The 26,453-nt window shown below is 36.9% G+C and overlaps 1 protein-coding gene across 1 annotated transcript in view; it reads right to left on the reverse strand.

The window, feature by feature from the left end:
• The window catches only part of TFEC (transcription factor EC), a 97,117-nt gene extending 73,112 nt beyond the window's left edge, over positions 1 to 24,005 (reverse strand). Inside the window, exon 1 of the mRNA XM_032998778.2 lies at positions 23,805 to 24,005. Coding sequence (XP_032854669.1) covers positions 23,805 to 24,005 — 201 coding nt within the window. The remainder of the gene's footprint in view (positions 1 to 23,804) is intronic.
• Positions 24,006 to 26,453: the final 2,448 nt, after the last annotated feature.

Raw genomic sequence — 26,453 nt, forward strand, 5'->3', positions numbered from 1 at the left:
CTAGGCTTGTAGCACTGTTCCCAGTGCTAAGAAGTGTCCTACCACAAATATTTAAAAGATTTTTAAGATTTAAAAAGTATTATTTAGAATTTATCAAAAGCAACTATTCAATTTAGGACATGTGCTAATAAAGATTTTCCAAAACCGGAATACTTTTGTACATGGCACAGACAAATTTATGGATAAAGCATGTATTCTAATGGATGAATCTGCATGATAGAAGGTAACAACAAGGAACTACTACACACAGATTGGTGACAACAGTGTTTCAAACAGTATGAGTGTATTTAAAGGGGGGGAGGCTGCTAGTCATGCACCATATTTATAGCTGTATTTATACACAGGTAAATCATACCTTTATTCGAATATTTCATACATAATTGTTATTCTCAGAAATATGAGTAAGATCAAAATGAAAAACTACAAGTTATACTAGAAACTTTTTATCTAATCACTATACAAGATTCTACTTTATGATTTCACAATTACAAAACACAGTCCTCTGGAAATGAAATTCTACATAGATTTTGTTCAAGATATTTCAAAAAGACAGTGATATAGTGGAGATCAGAATCTGACCTGTAACAGTTAGGCAGCCAACAGTTTCATCAGCAGCTACCTCCTAATAGACTTGTCAGAGGTAATGGGAAGTTTTTAGATTGTTGTCCATGAGGATATGTAGCACAATTTGGTGTTTAAAACATTTGTAGCTTTTTGCATATTTGCTATGAACCCAAATTCAAAATAATGTCTCTTAACTTAAAGGAAACATAATTTTACATCCATTTGTGCTCATAAGCATGCTTCTAAAATTTAAACTACTTCTCAAGTTTCTCAAATACTAAACAAAAAGGACAGGTTTTAACCATAGTGCCATAAAGTTTTTAACCATAAATGCAATTGTATTTAATGTGATGGTAATAAAATATCAAACAATATTTGCTATAGCCTGTAAATAGGGAGAAACAATCATGTCAAAATGAAACAGCAGAGCAAAAAAACACATAACTCATTGAAGATGACTGTTTTAATATTCTGCTGCTTCTTCTATTCTTTATTAAAAGCTATTCTAACTAATTAAATACCTCCTCATCAGCTAAATCAACATCTTACAACAGCATTTACACTAGAAACAAAAAAGGCTAGTAGAGATTCCATTTATGATTTTGGCCAAAAAAACCCTCAAGCCCCCAAGTAAAATTTTGCAGATCAGGAAGATATTTTTAAGGATTAAAATTAATTAATTTTCCATTAACTACAATGTCGCCAAAATGGGAGGCAGCAGTGGGGGGAAATAGCCTCTAAACTGTCTCCATCAGTATGCAAATAATGTCATGTACATGTGACACATGATGTCAAGAATTCTATTTCATTTCTTACAGCTGAAGGAACAGAATATAGATGCTGCTGCTATAATAGGGTTTGAAGTGGAGTTATACATACCTGCCCATACCAACTGTATTCCAGCATTGTAACCTCAGTGAACACCAAGTCTTAGAAAACTCAGAGCAAATTTGTGAATACGGACTGCTTCATGTAAGACAAAGCCTATGACTATGCTGCTACTTTCCCTTTCAAGGGAGTGTGCTACAGTCTACAACTTTTTACTTAGCCACCAGCACTGCTACAATCATAGCTTTGTTGAAGTGTTGTGCTCTTGCAGCTAAAACCTGTTGATAATGAACCTGAACCCATTATTTTGAGTCAATGAATTGAAAGAAATAGGGCAAAGAATGAAAGCCACAGGGCCAATTACTAGCATTCTTTGATGTATTACTTGCTAGCACCCACCAAATCACTTTGTGTCTTTGTCTTGATCCCCTCTGTTATTCATTAATTATTCTGGAAGGGTTAAAGTTCAGATAGCTAATTGCACAGACAGTCTTACTTGGTGGGGATTCTCCCTACACTGACACTTTCCCCAACTGTGCCCAGCCACCTTGTATTATGCCAATTAATCCAATTCTTGGCATTTTTGTACAGTCCTCCAGGTTCTTTTAAAGCTTTGCCTAAAATGTTTTCACTCAGGCTTGTACATCAGAGGCTAAAGAAGATTTATGAACTGGATAGATAATATTTCACAATTGTTGTCTTCATTCTTTGTGGAGGTCACCAGACTCAGTGACCCTGTTTTCTTCCCCAAGTGCTTGTCACTTTATTTACAAGCATGGTGTCTAGTGCTTCTAGTGTATATGTAGAAATTATAATTATTTTACAATATTTAATTTTTCTTCTCCCTGCCCTACCCCATTCTTCATTTTTGTCAGAAAGGATCTGTAATGAATTAAGAGGTAGATATCGTTTTGTATCTTAAGAAACGATTTCTAGGAATAGTCTTGTAGTTCACAAAAGGAAAGTATCACATTTCTTTGTTGAAATTAGCATTAGGAATACTTCCATGTCCAAAATTTCATAACAAAAAAAAGGAATAAATTGTAATCATGAGAATACAAAAAGTGAAAGACATTCTTTTCTGTGAGGTCAAAGCTCAAGCTCTTGTCCGCAAACTCAGTAACTGTGGGTTTCCATTTCCATAAAATGCACAGTTAGGACTCTCTTAATTTTCACCTAAAATGGAAAAGAAGATATCTGTTTCCTGGGTGAGGCCACTAATTCTATGCTTGTTATTCTGCTGCTACAGACATCTACTTTCCAGCTCCTAGAACCCTAGAAAATTAGGAATTTGGGACAATAGTTTGGGGGCACAAATCAGAAGGGGCATAATTAAGACCAAGCCTATTCACAATTATGTATACCCTACTTTTTAAATAGTTCCACTGCAGGAAATGTCAGTATTTTTCAGTCCTCATATTCACTGCCATGTGGCTGGGGACTGTGAAATCAATGGATCTACCTGAAAAGCTGGAAGCTAAAGAAAAGGGGTAAAACTGAGTCCTTAGAATACTCTGAGATTCAGTATGCACAGATAAGAGGTCCTTTCAGAAAGTGGTCACTGAAATAAACAGAAAACAGCAACCACAGAGAACAAGTTCTAATTATTTTGAATCATAATATTAGGTACCTAAGTAATTTTCCAACTATATCATTATTGTTTTTCAGATATACCAGTTATTTTATAATGTACTGCAGACATTAGAGTGCCTAGTAAAATTTTACCCAGGGAATGTCATCCTTGAATTACACTGAAGAGATATTACAATGAGTTAAATGTGAATACTGAAGTCCAAGATAGGGAGGGAAAAAGATATTGTAATAAATCTGTTTAAAAAAATTAGCAGTGTTTTAGCACTTCAGGTGATCTGACTGCTAATCTCCATTTGCAGATAACAGAAATCCAATATCCTTTAAGCAACCAGGTCAAAAGAACAGTTCAATAATTACAGGAGTCTTATATAAGAATCTGTAAAACACCCAGGAGCATAGGATAGTTGAGGAAGATTAAAGAATGAAAGTTTGTTTATAGATTTAATTTTTCTGCCACAAGAATCTAAATAAGCTTAAGATGGTGTTTCTTTCCCTATAAAAAGTCCAAACAGAAAGTTATTAATCACAGTTCTGTGAAACAAATTACACTTTGCATATATATTCAGAACCACTCAAGCTCCATCTTCAGGTGAGCAGCATGCAAAATATTTGTGTCGGTCTAAACAAAATATTATCTCTGACCTCACTTCTTAGAGTGACCTGTTGACTGGACTAATGCAAAACTCATCATCCATGAATTCATACTTACTAAGCATTCAATTTCAACCTTGTTTTCATAAGCTACATTAGCATCAAAACTAAAAAACAAAGTTCTATGAAGTAATTTATTTTTACGTAGTTATGTCCATGCATAGAATATGGATCTTTCACACTACATGACTTGACTTTCTTCTCATTAAATAGACCAAACATAAGATTTCTATCTTGTTAACATGTAATTCAGGTAAACCAGATATTAAGTCTTTTCTCTTCAAAGAACTGTAATTTTTTAATAGCTGAAAAGATAGTTTATAGAAATAGGAGAATGATCTCTAACTCTAAAACAAAAGAGTACCTTAAGTCAATGGTGCAGATCTGGTCTGGTGACACTATAAAGTTAATAATTCAAAAGGCTGAAATATTCACAGATAATTACTCCTTAAAAGAGATAGAGATTTATGCCAAATCCACAAACTGCCAAAATTGGGTTTGAAAAATCTAGCCTCTGATTTCTGAATCCCTTGATAATGCTGAATGTATCACACTATATACTGTGCTATCAGCAGCTGTGCTGAAGAACACCTTCACCACATAGAGGAGGCTAGAAGGAGGTCTGGTCCTCAGAGAGCTGCCCACAGAAGACTATGCACAGCTCAACATGTAGCTGCTTTTTCCCACTAGTTTCTCCTCTCTCACTTGAAAAACACAGCTGGCATGACTGCTTGCATTGCTGCTAAACTAAGGCAATATCACACAACCCTCAGCTGTGGTAGCATCTAACCACACAGGCTGATGTCCCACTCTCCTGAACCATGTCACAACATTTAAAGTAGGAATGAAATAACCCACTCTGGGGCAAGACAGTGGAGAATTTGAAGACTCTGTGCACCAGATAATTTCTATACATCCATTTTCTAAATTTCTAAATATTGATTTTCTACACTGAAGGATCCAATAAAAAATATTTTGCACAGACTCCTAGTTTTTAAGGAAAATTTCATTCTTACAGAAATATTGCAGCACTTTCCAGAACTCCCAGCCCCATTCCTTGAAATGAGACCCAGAGCTGAGAACAGCTCTTTATTTCAGAGAACAGTTCTTTATTTTGGATACAGCTCAAACTACTTTTTTAATGTAGAAAAGTAAGGCATTGCCAACAGCACTTAAACAAACATGCAACTTAAATATCTGCATTCAATGATTACTGCTGTCCTCTCCACTTTTTTCTGTATTGCTGGATTTGACATTGAGACTTTAGAAGTCTAAGATGTGCTTTCTGTCAAAAAAGTCCTTTTTAGCTGTAAAGCCCTTAAGGAAGTGGTTCGCTATGTCTGTATAATGGTTTGCACACTGGGGCACTGATCTGGTTGAAGAAACCAGAATTATCTGATAACCTCTGACTACGAACTCTTTCAGTCACAGCTGAGGCTTCTGGAAGTGCTCTGCTGTTGAGGTCAATAGCAATTCCTTACATCTTCCACTGGAGCAGCCCAGTGCAGAGGTCTTTCAGAAGTGCTATCTCATGTGTGGTAGCTATGTTTGGAAGTCTTCTAGACTCCCTTCTCTATAAATAAAGCAGTATGAAACATAACTTTTTTCCTCCCCGAGTAATTGGGAAGAACAGAAATTCCTATGTGAATAGGCTTATTACAGTTTACAGATTAATATTTAACTCTTAAATCAGAACACTTTAATAAAGGGCCTCCAAAAACCATGACATGAGCTGAAGTTGCACTAGATACAGAATACAGCAGAGAACAGAAATGGGGATTAATTCCTTACAAGAATAATTGATTTGAACTTGAAGGAAAGCACAAAACAGCAACAAAATTGGTTGGAGAAAAATTCCAAGTTCTTCTCAACTAGATTCTTAACTGTAAGTATGTTGCCCTGGTGGACTTAGGCATGAGTATCTGAACCTTATATGAACTGACCATGATTAGGCTAAAAATGTCTGTTTTTCCAAAATGGAAACAAATTAAATATCTTCTCAGCAATACAATAAATAAGATACATTAAGGATTATATCAACCTTCTTTTTAAATTCATTTAAAATGTTGCAGTCCAAAGTTAGCTGTCTGCTAAATATGGCAAGAGTATTATATGATTCTGAAACTAGACACATTAAGGCATCTTTCTTCTTTCAGTAACGCTATTCAGAAATTGAGCTTTTTCCCTGGCAATTGCATCTTATTTTTAGATCCTCTCTCTTAACTAATAACCAGTATATCTTATTTAAACAGTGGCAAAATCCTACCATTCTGATTTTGAATTATTGCCATTGATTAGGAACTTTGCCTGAATAATAATTATAGGAATTATTATTATTATACATTTTCCATTAACTTTTTGCACTGCATAGGACTCTGATGAAGTAAATGAGGTATCTCAAGTTTTCACAGGGAAAGGATGTCTATTTTTGCATGTGGAACATTGTATGCATAACAACTAAATAAAAAAAACAGATTGAAATTCAACACACCAGTCAAAATCATTGATTTGTTACACTACCTTAGCAACCTGCAGTACAAAAACAGACACAGATCAGCCTCAAAATGACTGTGAGCTGAAGAAATATAAGAAATAAAATGTAGCAGTTGCCCCTCTTCTCATGACAATGTTACATATACACAATATAATTTGAATGTTGCATATTAACAAGCTGTTCCATGAATAGTAAAACTGATAAAGTGCTGTTTCCTGTGGATTTATGTTATATTTCCCTTAAAGCTTTCTTTCCCAGGACTCCCAGTTACCTTATTTTGGATTGTTTCTCATGAACACTGCACTGCACCTTCCAAGGATTGATCACATCTGCTGCCTGGGAAGGGAGCTTGCAGCACAGGGGCTCCCGAGAGACAGCCCCACACAAGCTGAGAGCCCCCACACACTAGTTGCCCTTGCTCTTGACTCTGTGGAGTCACAAGGAGCTTTCCTTCCCTGTGGTACAATTTACATGTTTTTCCCTACCCACCTGTGTATTTCCATGACACCTGCAGGTTCAAGAACTATTAAGATGAAAGGAAAGAAAGGTTGACAGTGAGCAAACAGATGGCAAATGCCATCAAAAAATGCCATATTTCTTTAAGAAGCTATGCTAAAAATTATCAGATACTGCTGCCTTAGGAAAGTGATGGATGTCACTTTGAAATTGAGCCTCCTAGAACATTGCTTCACTATGAGGCATATTCAAAAGTTTCTTATTTATTTAATACAACACAACCCGAAGAAGCACCACAGACTTTATCTTCATGGGAGATAACAGAAGGAAAACTGGAGTTCCATAGTATACTTCCTTACAAAAACAAAATATATTTATTAAATCGGGTTCTATAGACATTTTAGGAGTTTTTACTCAAAATACAAACCTCTCAATGATTTCAGAGAAGTTATGAAGTCACCATGGTATCCTTTGAATCCCAGAAAACCTACAAGCTACAGGACCATATCTCTATAATGATATGAAGGTGAGACAATACAGAAGTAATAATACTCTTTAAGCAAATATTATTTTGAAAAACCATTGCATTTTCTCTTAATGTGAAGAATTCTTGTGGAACAACTCTCTATTGTTAATATTAACTAAAAGGTAAGAATAAATATGATTGAGAATATAACTTCAGTGGTTTTAATATGTAGCAAATAACAGTCAGAAAAAATAGAAAAGGTTTTAGGCAAGGGCATGTATAGGAGAAAAAATCTGATGAAGTAAAATACTGATATTAAAAATACTGGAGGGGAAAAAAAAAAAGGCAAAAACAAACAAAAAAAACACCAACCAACCAACCAAAAACAACAAAAAATCCCCTTGAAAATCAGTTATGGATTAATCTACACTAAACTGGATATTCAAGCTGGTAAACAGAAGCTCAAATCTTTCTATTAAATTTCTGAAGTATTAGGATTTGTTCAAGTATACCATCAGTATCTTGCTTGATCTAGTTGTTGACTAATATCTAATAATTTAAATTATAGTGACTTGCTTACTGAAACACATTGCATTAAAGATGTATATTATATTTGTTGAAGTCTTGAAGTGCACCATTTAATACTTCACCTGGGAAAATTCCTTTTTCAGTGAGTATTTCAGAAGTGCTTTCTGAAAGAACTAACATGCGTGATGAACTTAAGAGCTGCAAAGAAAGCCAGTGAACCAAATGGCTGCATACGGCCAACAATGGCAGAAAGGAAACTGCATAACAGACTAATAATATGCTTATATTTAGAAGAACAGCATAGAGCTATAAAGAAAATCCACTTTCATCTTCCAACTGTGAAAGAAGTAAGTGTAGAAAAAAATAATTGGTAGTATAGTCAGGTTAAATACATGAACGTTGTTGACACATCAGAGAGATTTAGGTATTACTGTTGAATGAAGAAAAACATATATTCACCTGTTTGCTGCATAATTTGGAACTCATTAATTGATTGAAGTCATGGAGACTGCATTTCTAAGTCATGTAGGCATTTTTGAAAATCTCAGCTTAATGTGCCTCATTAAGCACTTGATCTAGGCACATATGATCTAGGAGTTTAACTTTGAATGTCTATCTTCTGCAACAATAACCAATGCGTCAATTTTAGCCACTAGCTTCCTTTATTTAAATAAAAGTGTAAATGCAGTAAATACCATATCACAATCACCTTAACAGCAATCATATGTTACTTGTTTGTTTGACTACCAGGTGCTATGTGTGAGGGAATCCTTATCTCTGCAATGAAACTGTTGTTGATCCATTAGGAATAGTCAGAGATTAGACTCTTAGGCAGAAGACATCTGGGAGCCCTAACTGACTGCTCATATGCATATTTATGGTGTTTTATACAGTGCAGTGACAATGGGTCACTCCTCACAGCTTTTGACTTTTATATACACTTCCACACATTCACACATACATGTAGAAGATATTTTAAGCAGATATATGTATGCATGGAGGGTTCGATATGTATATTTATATATTAGGTAGCACTAAATATTAATGAGAAAAAATTACTGGCAAGAATTTACCTCATCTAGTAGATTGGCTTTTTATTCTTTTGTCATTTTTGAGGGTAAAGTCCAGTTAAGCGGCACTTCTTCCAAACTTGTGTTTCACAGAGAAGTGTTTTAGTATTGTTTCTAGAATCAACCGGCATAATGCAGAGAAAGAGGTTTCTATCTGCAGAGGATCATCACATTTTTAGAAGCAATACTGCTGTTATCACAAGAGTTGCCTATTAACCGTAGCACAGCAGTGAGGGAATCACTTCTGAAATGTCATCAGCACTTCTTTTGGTAGAAATTGTGCTTAAAATAGCCCTGTACACATGGAGGCCTGACTTAGTATAAAGATTTCAAATAAGAGTACAGAAAATTTTGTGGATTTGTTTGGGTTTTTTCCTTTTATGTGTGTTCAATTTTATTCACAAAGACATAGGGCTTTAAAGAGTTTGATTCTTCTTACATTTTATTACCTATGATCCAAAATAATACCTTCCACAGCATGTTTTTTTTAATAATGATTTAAATATAAATCAGCAGAGTGTCTGATGAGACCAAGTGTCTTGGAAGTTTCACTAGCTGGAATGCTTTCAAAATGTTTTCAGAGTTATTTTTCTTTTTGAACACAGAATGATTCTTGTAACCATGAAAACACTGCTTTTGTAGACCGAAAGTAATGCTCAATAAAGTCAAATTGTTTTCAGTGGGCTTTGGAATTGGTCCCAAGTCATTCAGTTTGCAGATAACAACAATCCTTAGTCAGTCTGCAGGGAAGTTACCTTTGGTTTATTGCAGAACTACTGTAGAAAACTTTTTTACATTGTGAATACTCCACAGAGCATATAATATTAAATACTTTGTGTTAGATATTGGAAGACATCACATTTACCAGTTCATCTCATCCTACTTCTACCAGTGGTCAGCACCAGAGGATTGGAAGGCTGTAAGATGAGCATATTGTCAGACAGGTCATAAAGTTGTCCATATCACTATCCTAAAATACGAGATTTAACATCCCACAGTCATTTGTGGAGCAGTATTTGTTGTAATAGGTGCTGATCTTGCTGCCGAAGAATGAAGTACATATTACTGACTTGAAGGGGAGAAAAGACTTCCTGCTTCACTTGGATATAAGAGAAGTGGACTAAGTCTCTGGAGGAAGATCATCTGGGTTGCAAGAAGAATGGCTCAGTGGTTATCTGCTACACAAAGACTTCAAAGAGTCTTATGCAATTTCCTACCTGAACATGGGTCCCTAGATAATTTTGAGCATTCATCACAAGTGACATTCATCTCTAAGAGATAATTTTCCAGTCTAAGTTAGGAAAATGTCTGTCTTTTGGACAATTGCAAGAGAAAGGACCTCCAGAAAGTGAATCACTTTCATATACCTCTGAGAGACTTTATATAAAGACAGGATTTTATTTTTTTTTTTATTCCATTTGAGGTGCCTATCTCTTAGAATTCATCACAGAGGGAGACTTAGGCAACTGACTTTAATTAGACAGCTATTATTTACATGAATAAAAATCTGGACCTATTTAGGAATTTGTGGAAGCTAAGCCTTATACTATGAGGAAATGAATTTATGTCTCTACATCTTAAATTTTCACCTGTGAAATGTGCCACCTTCCTTACTGTGAGGCTAGGAGGGGTTATGAAACTTTAGAATTTATATGATGTTGTCAAAATGACAGTGGGGGACAGAAAATTACTTAACATAAACAGATGGATGCTGGAGGCAATGAGCCCCAACCCCCAAAAGGTATGAACTGAGTGTTTGTATTCTAATGTTGTTGGCATTTTTACTAACTAAAGGAAAAGTCTAGAGACAGGACTAAGTTTGGAGTTTTAATGGACTGGATGATACTTCAAGCACTCAGTATGAAATGTATTTTAACTATTAATATTATTACTTAAGCCACAAAATCCATGTTTTCAGTAGCACAAAGTGGGTGACATTGCTTATTTATATTCAGTCCCACTGAATTTTTCAAGGCAAAATTTTCAAGGCATTTTTCAAGGCAAAATTCTCACTAAGTCATTTGGAGGTTGTTGTAGAGACATTCAATTTTTTTCATTGACTGTGTTAGATATCATAGCTTATCTCAAGACCTAATGCAACCTGATTTTAATTAATCACACCTTTTGGCCTGTAACTGTAGTCTGCCTCTTTCAATATTAAAATGGCAGGACACAGTTCAATTATTTATGGTTTGGATATGAAGAAAGTGTGGAGTCTGCTCTTCTTTGGAAATATGTCCATGATTCGTAACAGCACTAATTAGAGTTACAAGCTTATTTTTATCATGTGGTTCCAATCCAGTTTTAGTTTCATAATCTTTTGTCAAAAAAACAACAAAACCAAAACCAAAACCAAAAACCTTCCCATTTGCTTTAGAAAGCAATTGAGATCTGTTCTGCATAAGGAATTGTCTATGACTACAGTTGTATTAATGCACCTCACAAAGTTACTAGAGCTGCAAGGTCTTTCAATGTAACAAACTGCAGTAAATTAACATAAAATATTAATGAAAAAATAGAGTATAAATATACAAAATTTTGATTATTTGTACATTGATCTAAAATCACGGTTCACAGAACAAATTTTTAGAATCAAATACCTCACTGGAACCAGCTTTGCTACCATTACAATTTATACATTTTGGCCAAATGACTTCTTTAGACTATCTGCAATGTTCATGTGATGGACAACAATTTCAATAGAAAAAATAGGGAATGGTTATCACATTTTATCACGTCTAATGTAAAGTGAATGGTGGAGATACCATATTTCTGTCTGTGCCTTTTTTGCTCTGCTGTTTTCAATGTTTTTCTCTCTGCCTAATTTTTCATCTCTTCTTACTTTCTTTTTATGTTTTGATGTATTTGCTTGTTTACTCTGACTTCCCGCAATACTCCTTGTATTTTTTTTTCCTCTCAGTCACCTTTTTTTTTTACTGGTGTTCATGATATTTCAGCAGGATACAATTCTGAGAAATGTAGTTCCTACTACTATGCTGCTGGAAAGATTCCTGTGTTGTGGTCTCTATCGAGTTTGATCTGGAATCATTGATTATAGCATTCCAAAGAGTATAATGGTGAATATGCATTATGGGTATGATCAAAACAAGAGCCTGTAATTCCCAATGAAAAAAAAAATAGAATAATAGAGAAAATAAAACTTACTTACAGAAATTCTTTGTTAACTGGTTTTCCAAATTTTCTTTAATCAGGGAGTAAAAACTATTTCCAAGGCCACTAAGTCAATGGCCATTTTTCTTTTATTTTCTTTGACCTTTGAAAAAATTAACCATTTGTGACATTGAACAACTTGTTTTAGGCAAACAAATGTATTTATTTAGGGATCTGAAATCAAAGGGGTGGTCTTTGTCCTTATTTTCAGTCAGAAGCAAGTAATCCACCATTGTGTGCATATCTTATGAGATGTTCTGCTTTAAAATCACAGTCAGTTAAAAAGTACTCAAATCCAAAACATCATCCAAAACTGGCACATTTTCCAGTTATCTGCAAAAGGCTAAATGGAAGATTTGAAACAAAATAGCTCCTGGGTTAGAATCTTGTATGCTGTATTAGCCTTGAGCAAAATTTTACAGTGCAGCTACTTAACCTACAGGCAAAATTTCATAATGGGAATACTGAGAGACCTGTAGCTATAACCAGTACTACTGGGCACCAGTATAATATTTCATTTACACTTCTTACAATACAATTTTTGTTAATCTTGCTGCATGAATGAAAAATCTCATCCAGTAGTCTCCAATTCACTACCCTCATGAACTCATAAAAAGGTCTTTTAACCACTGCTGTGATTTTCAAGTGGAAATAATAAAATGGCAAGAGTTAAATATTAATATTCAATTCTTGCATTGCGCCTTTCTTTGATACCAATTACAACTTGAACTTCACCTAACTCAAAAAGACTGCAGCCTTCACTCAATTAGCAGTAATAGGATTAAAACATAGCTTTGGAACCAAAGATTTAAATAGCAAAAAAAAACCTTGGCAAATGTACACTACATGTACCAAATTAATCTCAAAATAAATATGTAGCCCTGGGTGAAATAAGTAGAATGTGGAATGTTAGAGGTGTGGGGGTTATTGTGGGATTTTTGCTTTCTTGACAACCTCTGCAGGTTGCATGGCTTTGAAAACTATCATGGCTGTAGAACTACAGTATTTTTTCTTCCTTTAGATTTATGGACACTAGAAAAAGTTGCTGCCATTCACAACAGGTATTCTCCTTTGAAGAGTACCCAAGCCATTTCTGTCTTATCTCCATTATCAAATCTGTATTGTTCTCAGTTTTGTGAAATTTAAGCATACTGACAGATGCAAATAATTGTGTTCATTTAGGTGTCTCCTGAGGAACGATAAATACACCTGTTTATAGGTGAAAAGTTTCATGGGGGCCAAAACTATGTTTCTATACTACAGTTTTGAACAGCAGGCAACTGAATTTGTGGAAAAGAATTTTTGTGTTCCTTTACCCATGCTGAGCTATCTGTGGTTTATTTTGTATTTGCATTTGATGGGCAATGAGTCACTTCATTTTCACTGCATTTTGAGTATCTGCCTCTACAGTGTATGATACAATGCGCCAAAATGAAGATGCTTTCCCCTTTAGGGAGTACATTTGACTTCTGAGATAAAATTGGAATGTCCTAAATTTCCCTGTCAAATCAAAAATTGCTTGACCTCAGTTATAACAAGCTGTTTTCTCAGAGGCAAATATGAAAGATTTACATCATGTTTTACTCATCAAAAACTCATACAGCAGAACATTTGAAGTATAGCTAAAAAGATCTGTAACCAGCTGTGAGTCAGAACCAATGGAAGTGACATACTTAAGTTTTTTAATTTCCTTCCAACTAGTGGAGAAATCAAGCCCAAGTCTGGCCACAGGCTTCTGTTGAAAATAACCATGTGCTTAATTTCTGGAAAAATGCACTTCGGGAAATATCAGAGAATGACTAAATGCCCTTTTTCAAAATAGTACAAGAAGATGCTACAGAGATTTGCAAATGAGCATCAGTGGTTGCACATTTCCAAAATCTGACCAAATTCCATTATGACAGATAATAACTCCATAAAAAAAAAAAGAAAGAGTAGTATTTTCATGGGTAAAGCTGATTACCCAGGAAGGTTGTTAAAGTCTGTTTTGTATATAAGCTCACTAACAACATTTTTCATGGGAGTGGGTATAACAGCAATCAGTATGAGAAAGATGATATAGTCAAGATCACAAGGTGCCAGGGATTGACAAGGGTTTAGAAGAAACAGGATTGTCAATAAAAGAAGCAGAAATGCCATGATGGAGATAAAAAAAGATACCTCAACTCATACGGGCTACCAATTTCAGCACTTCAGAGAACCAAAAAATTGTTCTGTTCAGCTCCAAACCTTCAAAACAAGGAAAAAGTGTGCGTTCTCTTGAATCAGATTGGCTTCAGTCCTGTTGTTTTGCTGGACTGTAGGTAATCATAGATAAATCGTGACACCTTGACACTATTTCAATCATATTTCAGTTTAATTTCAAGTACCTCTAGAAGCTATCTGGAGTTTTCATTCATTTCAATCTCTTTGTCTCTCACTCCAACAAAAGAAGTTAACCTGAAATCAAATGATCTACAAATTGCAAGGATTCAGTCTGTTTTTTGTAGGAGACATTTTTAATGTCCTGCCTCTGAAAAAGTATTTCTTTCCCAAGTTTTGAAGAGCTGGCCTCCACAGGTCCTAGATCTTTGCTCAGAAAATAATGTACAGAAGCTAATTTAATTATGATATAGAGTTAAATGAACCCAAACCTGCCTAACACTGCTCAGAAAATAGACAGGTCACTTAATTAGACATGATCGTCTGCCTCATGGTAAAAACATACTGAACTTTGGGGGATGGTTGGAAACAGTTTTGAATGAATGTGAGATGCTTTACCACCATTGCAGGGCTAGTAAATGGCAGCTGAGATAACAAAATTCTCCCTCTACACAACAGGTTCACAACATAGCCCAGATCTCTCTCACATAACCAAAATAAAAATCTCACTCTTTTCTTTCTAGAGTTTGATTTAATATTCCCCCTTTATAAAGCAGAGAATCACCTAATTACCTTCTCCAATCTGTCCAGCTACAGAAGAGACCAACACATGAAAAAGGCTGTAAATGTTGATCTGGACATATTTGAAACCAATAAATCCCACTTTGGTGAGGAGGGGAGAAGGACAGGATGAACACACAAAACTCCAGCCATTTAGAGATGGTTGTCATTCTTTATGAAGATTAAGGGACTTGCAGCTCTGCATTCCTATATTAATCCAAAGGCCAGCCATTGTACAAGCTGCCAGAGCGTAGGCTTCCAGACACTGCTCTTGTGATCAGAGCCTTGAGCTAAATGGACTCCCATTTCTATGTCGGATTTTTTATGGCTCTGCTACGTTGACTGGCAGATAAGCAACTTTGACTCCAAAGATCTTTAGAAAACATTTGAGAACAAAAAGAGCAATAAATGATGGCAGTTGAAGAGGAGCCTCTCATGAAATGGCCAGTTTACTTGTATATTTGAAGAATATAACTATATGAATATTTTTCAAAATAAGAAAGCTCATAGAGTATAGAGATAAGAGTCAAACTGTTGGACAACTTGCACATCTGATTTGCTTAAGGAGATCTTCACAAACTGCAAAGCAAACGAACTACAGCTCTTGGAATAATACATGAGGACACAAGGGGTTTTTATTTTTAATATATTAATACAGTTAATTTTTCTAGGGACATAAGGGAACCATAAACACTATAGGGACTTTGCCCCTAGCCTCCAGTGATTTACATATTTTTTATAAAAGTCAGAGTTGGTTTGAAGTCACAAGAAGTAGACCAACCACTGTTAAAATGATTACTTTTTTCCTGTTACGCCTAGGTCTGGTCTGTGCCATCAGATTCTCACTTTTATGAGCAATATAAAATTCAGATACAATTTCCAGTTAAAAAGGGAACCATTTCTGCTGGGTCTTCATAACAACAAACAACTTCTTCCCTTAATTTTTTTTTTAACTCAGTGACAATTCTGATATCCAAAGTGGCAACTAATTGCCCTGACAATTAAATGGTATTGCCACAGTACAGCCTTTATGCATTTGTCCTAATAAATGTCAGATGAAGCTCAACTGCTCACTTCAGCAGATGCTAATTTAGGCTGAATACCACCAGCTATTCAGAGAGAGATTTTTTGCTTTAAATAAGATTAATCTCACAAATGAAATGTGGGTTTCGTTCTTATAACAAAGGCCATTGGTTATTCATTAATTCTGAATTACAGGTTTAACAAACACTTGCATAAGAATCATTAATATCATCTGTTATGTAATTACTAATGCAGTGTATACTTAATATCTCAACAGTCAGGTCTCTTCAAAATTCAATTACTATAACCCTTGTCACAGAGACTAGCACTGCTGTTTCAAAGCTCTTTTTTCCCTAGTGACCCTTCAGCTCGACTACTTCTTGCTTGGCTGCCATTTGTCAGTTCAGAAATAGTATGACTGTCAAGTATAGACTTATATCGGGCTCCTAACTTCCATCATGGTTCCTACCTTTCCACTGAAGTCAACAGGAAACTAGGAGTCCTGTTATGCTTTTAATTCTGCGCCAGCATTTCAAAAAATGCTGATCTGTTTTGCAAGTCTGTGGGGCTGCTTCATTTTCTCTGTTGCAGGTGACAAGACACTGAGCCACCTTTCATTAACACTGGAAAAAGCCTGTACACCCTCAAGGTAGGGCCAGCAGTGTTCGCACTATCGTTCTTTACTTTACAATTGCAAAACCTTCATTTATTACGGTTGGGACCTGTTAATTTTTTCCACAGGAAAAAAAAAAATTGCTTATCCCTTCTTACAAATGGGTTCTCCCCCTATTTGCACCATCCATTTTGAAATATACACTGAACTGCACATGGCTGTCAAAAGAGAAGTTTTACAGGACCCTCTCAAGCTATAATTTTATTCATAAACTGGATATGCTTGGAATGGTGGTGGACACTGAGCCCCAGAAGTCATGGAAGAGGCCATATTTTTGTCAGTAATTTTTTTACCAACTACAAGAACACAACTGGTTGCATAATGACAATTATGATCTGCCCCAGGATCTTCTAACTTCCAAAACCTCACTGACAGAGAGAACTAGTTGGCATAGGCCAAAACTGTGTCAAGAACTCTTCTAAGAGTTGTTGAGAGGAATACTGCTTGGACGTGCCTTCCACGGTTCTTGGCCTCCTTCATATAAAGTATTACAATATACTTCAGACCAAACCATGCTGACAGTGGACAGCTTCAAGTCCTTAGAGAATTGTTACCTGTGTTTCTAATTTTGATCCAGCATTAATGCTTTCTTCTGATGAAGGTGATAGACCTGCTGAACTTACTCTCAGTAGCAGCGACATCAGTGATTTCCATGCTACAGGAATTATGGCACAGAAGTAGGTCAACAGCTGTGCTCAGATGTGAAGAGGTGTGTGCAAGAATAGACATAGCAAAAATAAAAAGGTCTAAAAAAATGACAAAAAGTGATGAGGTATATGGGAGGAAGAATGAAGACTGTGGACTTTATACACTGTAAGGTTAAAAAGATGAAGTCTGTGAAGTTTGAAAAGGAGAAGAAAAGAAGAGATATTATAAAAGTCTACAAAATAATGAGTGAGCCTGAGGATCCTACACAGATCTCTCTATTTATTTCCCACTTACCCATACCTTTTAGTCTCTATTCTGCTCCTCCTCTTTCCAGATCTTCCAAAACGTATTTTGCTCTCCTTCCCATTTTCTTTTTCTCTCTTATTTCTGAACCCCTTCACCTCATTTCCACTTTTCCTCTTCTCTATATACCCTTTCTCATTATATAAATATCAATACCAAATATATGGCTTTTATTAATATCAATAAATGCAAGTATTACATTCAAAAATAATAACATTATAGTCCATACAAGTATCGTATTTCAAATGACTGTCATGAAACAATCTGTGTGAATTCAGTGAACACACAGACAGCTGTGCTGCTAGAAACTGTTTCAGCAAGCAGTTCAGGAAGAGTTAAAAAGCATAATAAGCTCAATTACTTTACTTGTGATAATTTGACATAAAATTAATTTTTAACCCTCAAGCGTCTGCTCATAAGCTAATTTTAAAGTGGAATCAAGATGTTTTGATACTTCTATCCTTTCTCTGAAGGAAAAGACATAGAGATGGAATTCATTTGACTCTGTATGTATGAGAAAATGAAGATGCCTACATCCAAGCTAATTATCCAGATTTTTTTTTCAATCAACAGGGAGAAAAAAGGCACTTTGAATGTGCAATCCATCTTATTTGAAAGTAAACACCTAAAATAAGCCAGATAAATTGGATCTTGAAGGGGCTTGCTTGCCCCCCTGCCTACAGAAAGTCGCTAACGCATCTAGTTCAGATATAGACACTTGTTTCAGAGATAGGCAAGATCCCAAGGAAGGCATTATGAAACAGAATACTGAGCTATATGGACGGCTCATGTATTCTAGCTTAAGTATTCTTATGTTTCTGTGTGATGCTAATATGTCATTTACACAGGAGTTGTGGCTTAGAGCAAAGCCCTAAAATGATATTACAGAGCCTACAGATGCAGATGAGATATATACCTGGATCCAAAAAGGATCTTCTTGGATATATAGTGCATCTTCATGCTTTCAAATTATATATTTCTGTGGGAATAGTAAGACACTACCATTCTGTTTTCCATTTCATATTGTCTCCTAATCTGTCAAAAATCTATAAAATTATGTGTCTATCCACCAAAAAACAAATCAGCTTTAGGAATTGTTTGCACTGTTGTATGAAATGTGGGAGTCACTGCAACCAACAGAGGACATCAGAAAAGGAACTTGAAGGATATCAGTGTAGCAGACACTGGGTAAATGAGACTCCCTGCATGGGAAATATAAGGCAAGCAACACAGGACTTTGAAGTATAACAGATGTCTGTGACTTTCAGAATACTTTAAAAAAGCCTTGACAGCCCTCCTAGCAATATCTGGACTGGACTTGTTCTGTTTTTAAATATAAAATTTTCCTGAAGAAAGGCTATAAAAGAGTAAATATTAAAATTAAATCCCAGCAGCTTTAAAACAACTATTTCCAAAAGAAATGTAGCCATTTACAGACATTTTTGAGAGGTTTACCTCCAAGCTTTCTCAGTGTCTCAGGTCACTGCAGCAGTATTATTCTTCCTAGTATTATTCTCCCCAGACACTCACAAAGATCATAGTAGGGTGGGGATTTTAAATAGAATAGCAGACAGACCCTTATGGAGAGCTCTTCCCAGCATATACGGGAAAACATCACTCTGGCCTCAGTGTAATCTATAAGAAAGTATTCATCAAATATCTACCTCGTAGGTGCCTGAAATCAAGTGAAAAGATTCTTATCCAGGGACTCCAACTTCAGCTTCCAACACTGTCCCTTGCATACCTTTGCTATGTACATTGGAGAGCCTGTTTTCAAAGTTTTGTTATCCTTACAGCTGTCGGATTTTTTGCAGGTCACCTTTAAACTTCATTTTACATTAGTTGAACAGATGATGCTCCCCAAATCTTTCATGATAATTGAGATCTTTTTATACTTTAATAATTTGATGGATTCTTTGTCCAGTCCTTATCTTCTTACCAGTTTTCCAGTGGATCTGGTGAGATCTGAACCGACACGGCATCCAGTAATGGTCAGACAAGCCCCAAATACACAGGTAAGCTAATATCCATGGTCCTATTCAAGGATTATTTATTTACTAACTTACTGATATACATTTTTAGATATACAAATTTGATTAATTATTTTGCTGCAGTGCTGTTCTGGGAGCTCATTTCCAGTTGACTAAGGTCTCTGACTCCCAAGTCTTTGACAAAGTTACAGTTTCCCAGGATAAAGTCCCCCATCTTGTTATGGCCTGATAGAGCTTTTCATTTTCTGGAGGTGCAGTTTTTGTACTTCTCATTTAATTACACATTCTTTACTTGTGCACACAGTTTGACAGTTTGAAAAGCCCATGTTATTGTAACCAGTGGCAGTTTTTTTGAACTCTTTTCCACTCCTGCAAATATGTCACTTGCACAAGTAAACTGTTTTCAGTAGTTGATAATATATTTATGTATCACTGGGCCAAGAACTCTTTCTTGTGCTACTCCAAAGGACTATACTGAAATCAGTAATGACCTCCCATTTCCAAATCAATTTTCACATCTGTCTGTTATTTAGTTTACTAATCCAATTATTGCATGGAAAGTTATTTTGTCATGGGTACTAATCAAAAACATTGAAGAAGTCTGAGTATATTATATCAACAATCTCACCTCTATCAACCAAACTTGTAATTGGATCAAAACAGATACAAAGTTTGACGAAATCAGTTTTCCATAAGCCACATTATATTTCTTTCATTCTTTGTTTAGCAAGTCCCATATCAGCCATTCTTTTGTTATTTAAGATTAATAACTTGCTAACTCTTTTAAAATACTGCCATAACAACAGAGTTATTTGAGTCATAACACCTTCGCATCAGAGAATATAACTTGTTTTGAATGTTTGCATATTAATGATTATTTCCAGTTTTAGCAATGATAATTACTATAATTTTGTTCTTTTTACCTAAAAGTCGCCAATGGTCTTTACAAAGGACATGCACAATCCTGAACTTGCAAACACACAGTCTATCACTGACAACAAAATGGTATGCCATGGAGAAAAGAGAGGCTGGAGAAGGAATATATATATATTAATTAATTTAACCTCCACTCAAATGTACCCATTAAAGGATGAGAAAGAGAACAAGATAAGTGGCAACCTGAAATGCTAAATAATTAGTTTGCTTTGACTGATTGCTTGAGGAATAAAAGACATTAAAATTTCCACTAAAATTAATGTTTGATAAAAGCCATTCCTAAAGAAAATAAATTTTCTTTCAAAGGATGTTCTTAGTCATTATCTAAGATGAACTTTGACTAAGACACTGGAACACTCCTGAGAAAAGGGCAGCAGGGTGTAAACACAGAGAGTAGGAACTTGGCCTTTGCCCACTGAGTGAAGGATGGCATTTCTCACTACATGTTGCCCTTCACCTCATCAGGCATTCATTCAAGAGAAGAAATCACACTTTTTGAGTCATAAATGGCATCCTACTTTCCTCTGGATTTCCTTTCAAAATCTCTGATCCAGATGTTTGCTAAAGCCAAAGTTTCTTAGTTTATAGGGCTTACAAATACTGCAGGATAAAATCTGGTAGGTCTTTTACTGCCTTTGGTATTTCTACAGGTTAACCTGCCTTCCTAGAGTGTATAGATGACTCTCCTTGTTCAACATAGAAATTAATCTGGATCCAGGCTTTGTGCCACAGAAAGAGGCCTTGGCATAAGGCCTCAGACTTTGATGTCTCTTTCTTAGACCTTTGCTACTGTTTCTCTAAAATACCAAATTAATCCTTTCTTGCTGCCTTTCCAAATCCTTGATCTCAAAGACAGTGTTCTCAATGGTATTTTATGGTAAATCTTCACCCAAGATGGATTCCTTATTAGTGCTCACTATGGACAATGAAATACTGCTTTAAGATCTTTTATCATTTGACTGCCATGCAAACAAGCTACACTCATCAACGCCAGAATTTCTGTACATGCAAAGAAAATGTGGAACTTTCAGAAAGGTATAATGGTCTGTCCTTACATGCTGTTAACCCCAAGTTCCCACCTTAGACTTTAGAACCCCTCAGAGATTTATAATTCCTCTATTCTTCCCCAAAAATCTCTTTTCACCTTCCAGACAGTCAACAAAGGACAGACTGGCTTTGCTGTGAAGTCTCTGGTAGAAAATTTACTCAATCATAAGTCTTGCTACAGAGCAATGACAGTCAGTCCTTAATGGTGTGCTGGCAGCCCACAAATGGGTGGAAAGAAATCATGTCTAGAAGACAACCTGTCTATAGGAATATAACTTAAAATGCTGCTATTTAATAATGGATTGGGCATGAATCCTTGTCTAAAACCTGAAACCTGCCTTTGAAAAATTCCTCTGATGACCTGATCCTCTTTGAGACCTTTTGGAGATGTTGCTTCCTCTCTGCCCTGACTTCTGCACATGAATATTTTTAGTTTTCTCTGGTTTTGTTTGTTTTTTTTTTTTTTCCTACTTCTAGTATTTCTCTCCATTAATGCATGACTTTCCACATCTTCTTTGTCATTACTTTTGTTTTGTTTTTTTTTTCTCTCCTCTTATTTGGTTTCTCATCATTTTTCCTCAGCCCTTTTAGTTTCCCATTTCCAATTTCTTTCACCATTTCCCTCTCCTATCCCCCTCTTGCTTTACTTTTCCTCAGCTCCCTCCTTATTTTTTCTCTACCTTTCCTCACTTCTCTTTTCCTTGTGATTTCCAACCTGCAAAGAAGTGCTATCCCCACAGGCTCTTCAGCACTCTTTGATCACCTACTATCCTTGGCAACCGAGCTCCTCCAGCAGCTTCACTTGCCCCAGTTAACCTAGAGACTCCAAAGGGGTTGAGAGGGACTTGCCTTCCAGCAGGAGCCAGAGGAGGGTTAGCTCTGCCCTGAAAGTTGAAGCAGAGAGGGTCAGTTTGCCAAAGCGGGAATATTGGCAAGAAGACATGGTGCCAGCCACATGCCGCCTCATTTATGTTCCCCCAATTAAAGCAGCCTGTAGGGAAAGTAGCATGCCACTGTAGTGCACTGGTGTACTGACCCCTCTGAGTGCTTGTTAGCGCTCACCATACTCAGCATTTCCTCTCACTGATTGATAGGACGATACGTGTGTGTATGGTAGAGAGCAGATTCATTACAGCACATTAGCCAGACAGGCAGACAAATGCCCACAGGGGCAGAAAAGCTGTAAGGAATAAATAAAAACTTTATTATTTTTCTTAAACTTCTTTTCCCCAGGCTACAGTGAGAAATACTGGAGGAAGAGGAGAGCAGAGGGAGCCCAGAAGAGAAAGGGAGTGGCAAGAACTGGAGGGAAAGTTTATTAGCAAAGAAAGGTTTAAAATATTCATTGTTGGATTCAGAGTTTGGATAGTAGCTGAACCTTTACTTATCTTTTTTTTTTTCCCTTCCCGCTGATAAATGAGAAAGAAAGGGTCAGTGCATCAGGTATCAAGCTATCAGAACATTCCTAATGTAACATCTCTGAAATGTCTACCTGGCTGCTCCACTCACTGCCATTAATCATTGCTCAGTTTTAAAAATTAAAACCAAACTAGTATCAGCCTTTATCAACAGCTGCCACCATGTGGTATCTGAAATACCACAGTTACTTCCCATTCAAATAAAGCAAAATATGGTGGCATCATCTGATCTTCTCAGTGACGGTTTTTAAGCATCCATTCTGTAACACACAGCTCCCAAGAGATGACGTGGCTGACATGTGGCAGTTCTGCACCCCTGTACATGACCTGCGGAGGCCAAGGAGTGGGCAGCCTGTGTGATACTGTCCCCGACACCATGGCCACTGTACCAAATCACTTCCCCATTGCTCTTCCTTGGAGGTGGGAGGTCAGACCACAGTCCAGGACCACCCCAGGCTGTCAACAGCAGTGCATGAAAAAAATATATTCCCAAATGGCTGATGCCAAAACCACATCTGCCAGACACAGATTTACCAGGAGTCAGCATCCTCGCTGCCCAAGTCATGAGAAGGTGCCTGCACTGCCATGGGGCAAGGGAGCAAATCTGGAGCTTCTGGGCCCTGTTCCCACTCCCCCCTGGCTAGACCTCAGACTGTCTGATGCCTGGAAATACAGCGTGATATGGGAAGAAAACTCCAGAGACATTCCACTGTCCAAAGGGACTATGGAGAGTAAATTGGCAGCCCTAGATCATTAGAGAATTGATCCTAAGTTTAATGATTCAAGAAGCATCTTTTGAGGCAGCCTGGGGACAAGACTTAGTTAATACCCCAGCATTTGCTTGTCTGAGTCCTACATATTTTTTAGAACTTGTTAAATCCAACAGCTTCACCCCTCACCTTCCTCCTGGATTTCATTTAGGTGCACTTCAAAATGAACTAATTACAATTAGGAATAACTTTCCACAGATAACACAGTATTCAGAAATCTGATTTGTAAATATCTGTTGGTAATATAGGTACCTCTGAGACTGATGAAGCTTTGTCTGATGAAAAGTGTGTTCCCACAGGAAAAAATCCATTGAACCCAGGATACTGTGAAACTGGCATATGGCACTGTGAATAATATGCATGGCTTTCTTCTCGAGGGTGCTTGTTTGTCCAGTCTTGATCCTGTAGCTTTCCTCTGAGCTGAAACTGTAGTCCAGTCAGTGCTTGCAGCATTGCCTTATTTCTTCCCTTTCCACTACTAGTAGAGCTGAAAAAATCACTATAAAACACACACACAAAATAGAAGCAGCAATTTAATTTCTTGCACAATGTACCTCTACTATTAAAAAAAAAAAAATCCTTAAATATAAAACCAAATTAATGTTATGGTTATAGGGCACCCATAAGGACACAATCCCTAACATATTGCTGGAAAAAAAAAAAAAAAAAAAAAAGAAAGATAAGAAGAAACAGTTGGCATTCAGTTAACAATCATGTTTGGAGGTTTGTGACTGACTTTGTTATTCCAAGGGAAGCCAGGTACCAGTCTCTTGGGATTAGGTACAAAGGCAAGAAAAAAGTGGACATCTATGAATCTCAAAGGTGACTGCTGGGTTAATAAAACAGACTGTTTTCTGTTCACCCACTCTTCCTCTCAGTGTGCAAGTACATTAAAATATGTCAAAAGGAAAGCCATTTGCTGGGGAAAAATAATTCAGCTGAAAGTCAAAATTTCCAGCTGGTGTATTGCCTTGGTGTGTGCAAGTGCACTAACAAAGTGACCCACACATCTCACTGGATGAAAGTTGGTATCCTCATTAAAGTAGAAACAAACACTTGAAAATAGGAACAACTGCCAGTTAAAAAAAAAAGGACCACGATTGATATGAGAAGCCTTCATTTTTCCACATTCTGTTTCCTACTTGCTCTATAGCAGATACAATATATATTTAAGCAACCTCTTGAAAAGTAATGAAGGTAAAACTGATTCTGTATGCAGTAACCATGCCCGTTTGCTGGAGGAATTGCGTTGCTAACAACCATCCACATTATCATTCTATGTTCAGAAGAAGAAATATTTTCACAGTCCAGTTTCTAAACTGCCACATACAACACAAGGATTGGTTCCTGTGAAGAGTAACCCTTTCAAAAGTGAATAGCTCTGGGGAAGAAAACTTTATATCAGAATTACTCACGCTAGAAAGGGTTTGTAGGATCAGCCTTCAGCCCTTTAAAATAAAAGCACATTTATACTGGTGTATACTGCTTTTGCCCCTAGGAAACACAATAAGGCTTGAACACATTTACTTCAGTGTGAGCATTTTTTGTAATATGAACAGCATGAGACATTAGATATCCTGTTCCTTGGCCCAGGCCCTGGCAGAAAGCACTATCAGATAAACAGAAAGCAAAATGAGGGAAGTGGTACACCATGGTGTGAGCTGCTTTTTGTTTATTGATGACATGATTTTCTCAGGAAAAAAAAAAAAAAAAAAAAAAAGAGTAAAGAACTTTTTCAAAATCTCTAATGACCACAGCATAGTATATTACAATGGACTGTTTGAACCACAGAATCCCATTGTGGGTGAGGTTGGAAAGAACCTCTGGGGATCATCTAGTCCAACTGCCCTGCTCATAGCAGGGTCAGCCACAGCATGTCACCCAGGGCCACGGCTAGTTTTAAATATCTCCAGGGATGGAGACTCCACAACCTCCCCAAGCAACCTATTCCAGTGTTTGACCACCCTCACAGTAAAATCTTCTTTTGTCTTATGGGGGAACTGAAATTCCCCCCGTTTCAGTTTGTGCCTGTTGCCTCTTGTGCTGTCACTGGGCACCACTCAGAAGAGCATGACTCCACCTTTTTTACTCCACCCCCATCAGGTATTTATACACATGAAGGTCCTCCTGAGCCTTCTATTCTCCAGGCTGAACAATCCCAGCTCTCCCACCCTCTCCACATAACTCATATGTTCCATGCCCTTCAGCGTCTTTGTGGCCCTTTGCTGGACTCACTCCAGCACACCCATGTCCCTCTCATATCAGGCAGCCCAGAACTGAACCCAGTACTCCAGCTGTAGTCTCCCCAGCGCTAAGGAGAGAGGAAAGATCACACAACTTGCAGGTGATGCAGTGCTGTTCCTGATGCACCCAAGGAGAGGCTGTGGGGCTTCCTTGTTGAAAAGGTACATTGCTGGCTCATGGTCTACCACGACCTCCAGGGCCTTCTCTGCAAACCTGCTTCCCATATGGTCAGCCCCAGCCTGCACTAATGCATGTAGTTATTCCTCCCCAGGTGCAGGACTTCGCATTTCCGTTTGTCGAATTTCCTCAGATTCCTGTCACCCCATTTCTCTTGACTGTCCCTCTGAAGAGCAGTACAATCATCTGGTATAGCAACCAGTCCTCTTGATTCTCTATTGTCCACAAACTTGCACTCTGCCTCATCATCTAGGTTATGAATGTAGATTTTAAGTAATATTGGACCACATATTGACCCCTGAGGGACACCACTAGTTACCAGTCTCCAGATAGGCTTTCTGGTACTGATCACAACACTTGTGCTCAGCAGTTCAGCCAATTTTCAACTTACTTCACCTCCTACCATCTAGTCAATAATTTGTCAGTTTGTCTATGATGGTGCTGTAGGAAACATCTTCAAGGCCTTATTAAAGTCTAGCT

Source organism: Tyto alba, unplaced genomic scaffold (genome assembly GCF_018691265.1).
Source record: "Tyto alba isolate M040663 unplaced genomic scaffold, T.alba_DEE_v4.0 Super-Scaffold_2, whole genome shotgun sequence".
Lineage (NCBI taxonomy): Eukaryota > Metazoa > Chordata > Aves > Strigiformes > Tytonidae > Tyto > Tyto alba.